Source organism: Nannochloropsis gaditana (assembly GCF_000240725.1).
Source record: "Nannochloropsis gaditana CCMP526 unplaced genomic scaffold scaffold948, whole genome shotgun sequence".
NCBI classification, from domain to species: domain Eukaryota; class Eustigmatophyceae; order Eustigmatales; family Monodopsidaceae; genus Microchloropsis; species Microchloropsis gaditana.
This window is the reverse complement of record NW_005803005.1, coordinates 2,970-9,799: the sequence shown is the minus strand read 5'-3', so window position 1 is coordinate 9,799 and position 6,830 is coordinate 2,970. Positions and strand designations below refer to the sequence as shown.

The 6,830-nt window shown below is 54.7% G+C and overlaps 1 protein-coding gene across 1 annotated transcript; it reads right to left on the bottom strand.

The window, feature by feature from the left end:
• Window positions 1–374: 374 nt before the first annotated feature.
• On the bottom strand, window positions 375–2,306 carry G3PDH (glycerol-3-phosphate dehydrogenase; the record flags this gene model as incomplete). The annotated part of the gene is made up of 1 exon (XM_005853330.1): window positions 375–2,306. One exon carries the CDS (start codon window positions 2,304–2,306, stop codon window positions 375–377), a length of 1,932 nt encoding a protein of 643 aa, XP_005853392.1.
• Between the last annotated feature and the right edge of the window lie 4,524 nt (window positions 2,307–6,830).

The window sequence follows — 6,830 nt, the reverse complement described above, 5'->3', positions numbered from 1 at the left end:
CTCCCCTCTATCTTGGCCGCTGTGAATCGGCATATTTACCGGGCTGAATTGAGAAAGTGTTTTGAGAGAATTAAAAGGTGGCTGTCTTGCAAGCTTGGCTTCAGTGCCTGCTTAATTCGAACCGATCCAGCTTGTGATGAGGCCTTCCTAAGCCTGGTAGTCAGAAGCGACATGGCGCTATAAATTTCGTCTCAGTTGGAGAGTAGAAGAGCATGATTCGAACACGGTTTTCAACTGCCAAAGATATCTCCATTGTTTCCTTCAATCTGTACACCTGCACGCTTTCCACTGTAAGTATATACTCTTCCTTGCCGCCCTTCCTCCCTCACCTCTCACCTCCCCAAGTTTTCCTCCTTCATCCAACCATCCCACCCCTACTTCTTCAACAGGGCCGTCTTTTCTACATTCATGGTCTCCAAAAACGCCAATGCTTCCGCCTTCTCCATGGTCCGCTGACGCCAGGACCATCCCAACAAGTCGCCCATCAGCTTCACCACCCGGGGCACGGCTGCCCGGGCCGCCTCTGTGTCGAGAAAGGCCAGACGGGTCCGACGCGCCAAGATATCCATGGGCTTGAGGGCGTATTCCTGGTCCACGGCAAATATTACCTCCGCCTCCAAAAAGGGGTAGCGCGAGTGCAGGCGTTTCGCCTTGCCTGGTTTCGTGTCTAGGTAGCCAGCGCGGACCCATTCGGCCACCTGCAAAGCCCGCGTCCCGTAGCTCTTGACCAAATGGGCCGACACGTCCTCGGGGAGTTCGTAGTCGTTCCGGAGGGTGATCCCGATCTGGTTGAATTTCTGCGCACAGACGATGCCGGCGCGGTCGGCTCCGAGCAGCTTCCGGTTCCACGTACTCGCCTGGGGGCTCACGTCTCCGTTGGCCAGCAGCCCTGCGTGCTCCTGCAAAATCCGGTCGACGGTGTCTTCCGCCATGCGTCGATAGGTGGTCCATTTGCCGCCCGTGATGGTGATCAACTTCCCTGTCTCGGAGACCTCGATCACGTGGTTCCGGGAGAGGGCGGCTGTGCCTTCCTTGATCTTCTCCGGGTCTTTCACCAGCGGACGCAAGCCCGACCAGGCGGCGATCAGGTCCTTGGCTGCCACGTTCGTGGTCAGGTACCGATTCGTCTCCTGCATGATAAAGTTCACCTCCTGGGCCGTGGGCTGGGGGTGCATGGTGATGTCCGAGTGCGAGTCCGTGGTTCCCGCCAACGTGCACCCCTCCCAGGGCAGGAAGAAAAGGACCCGCCCGTCGGTGGTTTTCGGGACAATCAGGCCCATTTTTGCCGGGGAAAAATGGGCAGGGAACATGACGTGCACCCCGGCGGCTGGTTCGATCAATTCCACCGCCTTGGGGTCGTCGAATTTCCGGATTTTGTCGGCGAAGACGCCCGTGGCGTTGACCACCACTTTGGCGGCGATGTCCCATTCCACCCCTGTGAGTCGGTCCTGAACCCGCGCCCCATTCACCTGCCCGGTCCCCGGGTCTTTGAGGAGGGACACCACTTCCACTCGATTCGCAATCGCGGCGCCTTCTTGCGCCGCTGTCAAGGCGATGGTAAGGCCCATCCGCGTATCATTCATCTGCCCATCGTAGTAAATGATAGCGCCTTTCAACCCCTTCCCGCGCAGCATGGGAAATTGGAACAAAGCCTCGTCCACGTCCATGTAGTGAGAGGAAGGCACGGATTTCTGTCTGCTCGCCACCAGGTCGTAGGCCTTGGCGCCTGCCCAGAAATACGGCACCTCCCACCACTTGTAAATCGGAATCATGATCGGTAACGGCGAGTTCATGTACGGAGCTGCGTTCAGCATGTGGGCGCGCTCCTCCAGAGCTTCTTGAACCAGAGCAAAAGAGCCATAGTCCAGTTTCCAAAAGGCTGTCTCCAGGTACCGTATGCCCCCGTGAATCAATTTGGTGGACCGCCCCGACGTACCGGCGGAGAAATCGTTGGCCTCGACCATGGCGGTCTTCAGGCCCCGTATTTGGGCGTCCAACGCGACACCAGACCCTACGCAGCCACCTCCGATGACCAGGACATCAAATTTTTCTTTTTTCAGGCGGTTCAATTGCGCATCCCGCGTGGGTAGCGAGTACGGATAGACCAGGGTTCCGTCCCGGCATTTGATAGGTGTTGTCCGCATGTCCTCCAGCTGCTCAACAGGGGACAGCTCTCGCTTGCCGCCACTTGCTTCGCAATTTGCGGAGCGTGATGTAGGTGGTAAATGCCTATGAGAGTCCTTCGCGCGGCTTTTCCTGCCTGGTCCCGAACGCAGGCGGTCGGCCACGACCAATGAGCCCGCCATTCCAAGCAAAGCGAGATGCGGTTGCAGACTCATTGCTTGAAGTCTAGGGGTGGCACGGCGATATTAACCTGTGAAGATATGAAGGTAAGAATGTGTAGACGTAAATTTGGTAGGAAATTGAGTTGTCTTTTTTCTGCACGATGTTGCGAGTTACGAGCGAGGACAGCCTAGGCTCAGTCAGGTAGGCGAGAGGCTGCCTATTTTGACAACCACACATAATGGCGTTCCGCACGCGTCATGAGTGATGCAACGAGCATCCTTAACGATTCCTCACACCAACGCGACGCCAGATCCCGCCCTTTCTTAAGCTGACCTGGCCTTCCCCCTCCTCATTCCCAAGGAGGGTCGCCCCTGTTCCTGTTCGCCGTTTTCGAGCCCTCCCCCTGGCGAGACTTTACCGGCCCATATTCCATTCAAGATGCACTCCACCACGGGCAAACGGCGCTGGTGACGAGCACGGGGCCGTGCTGCATGGTCGCAATGTGTCTATGAATATAAAGCGGATAGAAGCATAATTTGGCTTAATGCTCGTCGGGAGGGTTTGCCGTTGCGAGGCAGAGAAGGTATCGAGCTGGCCAGATTTTACTGGCCCGTTCAGGGTACTAGTTGCTCTTCCGCGTACAGGCAAAAAGTTCCAACTATCCTATCGACTGGCTGCATAGATTAGGAAGACGTAGAGATTAGAATAAATTTTATTTTGGTTCTAGGCCTCGTTGTCTTTCTGGTATTCGCTTTCTCATTCTCTCGTATTTTCCTCGTTTTCCGATCTAAGTATCTAATCACTGCCTTTTTTTCTTTGTTATCCATCAGGCAAAACAAAGCCAGATGTCATCACAAATGGATCATGACAAGAATGAGAACAATCGAGAGTTGCATACTTACGTATTGGCATGTCAAGCATTAAATATCAGACCTTTGAATGCTATGGTTCGGGCGCTTGAACTGCAGTCAGCTCCTTCCGTGGAAGGATCACAAAAAAGGATAGGAATAGTGACGTTGCCGCCTGGAACTACCGAAGTAGAAGTATGTGCCGTTGCTTTGACATTAAGCCGCAGCACTCGTATTCAGGGCTTGCATTTACCCGCGTCCCGTCCGGGAACTGAGGGGATGCGACAGCTCGGACAGATCTTAGCGGAGAACGAGGTTCTGCACACCTTGTCCTTTACAGACGCTGACTTTTCGAGCACCTGCGCGATACCATCAGTCGCTTTATCAGAGTCGACAGAGCAGAAAGACGCCTTGTGCGTGTTCACCAAGGAAATAAAACAAAATTTGAAGTCGTCCGCGCTACGACATCTGGTCCTACGTCACTGCAACCTCACTATCGATCACGTTACCGCCTTGGTCGACTGCCTATCCCATCTTCCACACTTTGCCGGGGGTTCTTTGGACCTAAGTGACAATGCCTTGGGACCGGAAGTTGCCCTCGTGTTGAGCAAGCTTCTTCGCGCGAAAAATGGCCCAGGTCTCTTAAATTTAGGCCGGAATAATTTGGGGGACGCTGGTGCAGCAGGTCTTGGGGGAATGTTCGCCGCAGATCTATCAGCAGAGTCCACTTCCTCGTCTTCTCCTTTTGCGAGCGCCGCATGCCCAGGAGTAGGCAGCGTAATCCGAGCACAAACAGAGGCATCGACGGAGCACGCTTTCCCAGCCAAGGACTACCTTGTGGAACACGGCGGGAGCCTCAAGCGGAATGACATGCTGCTCTGGACCTTCCATCTCACCAGCCTTGATCTCAGCTACAACGGCTTGGGCGACGATGGGCTCGCTGAGCTAGTACGAGGCGTGCGGGTTTACGCAGATTTGAATGCGGGGTGTCCGTTAAAGCAGCTGGTATTGGACGGAAATCTGATCACGGACGAAGGAGTAATGGGGCACATCCACGGCCTTTTCCCCCCTGCATCGCCCGGGTCGAAACTGAAACAACTTGGTCTGGCCCACAACAAACTTAGGGACGACGGTTTTCACGCTATCTCCGAGGTGGTTGGTGCTGAAGGGGGGCACGTCGCCTTGGAAAGCCTTGATCTGCGGGGAAATCATGTGACAGCTGAGGGGCTCCAATCTCTGAGCCTCATGCTGGGAGAGCCCACAGCCTTGATGGAGCTGGCCATCACTTTGCCACCTTTGCACCCTACGTCCTTGGGCGTGGCTCACAAGGGGAGCGCGCAGGAGCAATACCTCCTTCAAGCGGCCGTCTTCGAACTTGTCAACACGGCGACAACCTCCCAGACTTTGACGAGCCTGAAACTGGAAGGGTCCCGTCGGTATTTGACCGAGGAAATGGCCCACTCGATCATGCGCCTGGAGGCTCAGTTGCTGGCCAATCAGAGCAAGTCCAAGTCCGGTAGAGCTGGGCGCGGGAAAGAGGCCGACCAAGGGAAGGCACCGGGGAAAAATGCCTATGACGACTGCGCCAAGGCCCAACCAAGTAAGACCCAAGACGCTCGCCACGTTTCGTTCAGCGTCGCTGAGAAACCCCGCTATCAAGACCAATTAGACGCTGAACATTCCGAGCTCCATTTCATCGAACAAAGTCAAATCTGTGCAATCAAGAGCCAGTGTCCACCCACTATGCACCGTCCGTCACTTTCTGCCGAAAACACCAGCCTGGCCTCCGCGCCACAGTCGGCAAACTTTACCTCCGGTACCGGGAAAAAGGGTGCAGGCTTCCACGACAACCATGTCGATTATGTTGGGAAACTGCCTATTGTGAAGGAAAAACTAACAGTGGGAGGAGAAGAGGAGGACGACCTGCCCATTACGGCTCGAGCGACCGGCAAATCTTTCCCGTCAAAAGCGAGGCCAGGGTTAAGCACGTCCAGGTGCGATCAAAGTATCATAAACAAAAGCGATATCCACAGTACATCGATCCCTCATAGGAAGAAAATCGACGTCGCCTCCCAAATTGTGTCGCGACCTGCGTCTCGTCCTGCTTCCAAGCAGGGCAACGGGCGAGACCAGATGAGTGTCACGCCGGCATCGAGCCATCAGAGACGGACAGGTTCCAGCAGTCCGCCTCCTGGTGTATTACGCCCCACTGTGTCAGCGGCGCTCAAGCGCAAAGGCCACGCGGGGAGCCACTGCACTGCTACAGCTGTGTGTAAAATCCAACACGAAACCAAATCTGCCAACACAATCGCCGCTTCTATCGCCGAAAGCCAGGTCACAAGATCTCAAATTCAGGCTCGGAAGACACATACAGTTCCATTTTCATCGAAAGAACTACATGGCAATGAATCAAGGCACTGTAAGGCCGTGACAGCGGAAAGAGCAACGGCCACCGCCGTCATTCCGACAAGGAGGCCTAGGCCTTGTGCCAGTGCCATCTCCGTGAATAAGCCGACAACAGCACAGACAAACGATCACAAACAAGTGCAAAACGAGACAAATGCAAGGGAATCACAAAAGTTATTCACGTTGTCGGTGCATGCAGCATCCTTGGAGGCCGAGCTGCGGGATACCCGTGAACGATTGGAGGAGGAAGAGAGAATGCATAACGAAATAATTCGGCTTATCGTCGAAATATTATCATGATGAATAAGAAAGTCGACCATAACATCGCACATGCATTACGCAATTGAAAAGCAATTCTGTCAACCTGGGTGCTGAAGAACGAGCTGCTCATCATTTCTTTCCAGTCCACAAAACTACCCGGATGTTCCACTTTCTCGAGGTGGCCAAGTCCGGCATCAAGAAGACAGATCTCTCATATTCATGCATGAAACCCTCCATAACAATTATGACACAGCAGCCCTGCATCAAGTCTCTTCAGACATGGACGGCAGTGATGACACTGAAATGGTTATCCATCAAGAAGTGGCCCCACTGCTTCTCCCCCTAGCTTGTGAAGCTCCCCCCCTCCTGCCCCCCCCGTCATCTCCAGCCTCAAACGGACAAGAAGCGCACCAACCAACCATTAGCGTGACGCAGCTCCTTTGTATGGATGGCCAACAGTCTGCGGACCGGGCCCCGACCTCAAATGCATCCGTACGTACGGCTCCTCCACCCCTTCCTGATCCTCGTCTTCCTCCTCCAACCTCGGCTCAAGGAGGTTCTTGGTCACATTTTGAGTCGGCTGGTGCCTTCCCACGCGTCGCTCACCGGCATCTTTACCTCTGGTTGGACCAGAAAATATCTGAGTTGCCAGAAAATGAAGCTAAGCGGGTAAAGGCGGTGGGAAGACTGGACTCCTTCTACGAAGAGGTGAACAGGGCCAACGCCGCAAACACGCTTTATGACGCCGCGAAGCTCAAAGAATTTGTGGCCAAGCCCTCTCCTTACTCTCTTTTGCTCTTTCAGGAGGAAAAAAATGGGCGTCAGGGCGCGACAGGCGGGGCAAGTGTCGCGAAGGATGCTATAGGGGACGGTGAGAAGGAGAGGGAGGAAGGTCTGATCGCCACAGGCCTCGGAGACCAGCTTCCACGGAAACGCAGGCGGCAGGGGCCTTCCGGCTTGAGCAGCACGAGCAGCAGTGGCAGGAATAAGGGTACCCTGAACCTCTCGACAAACGTGCTCAAACGCTGG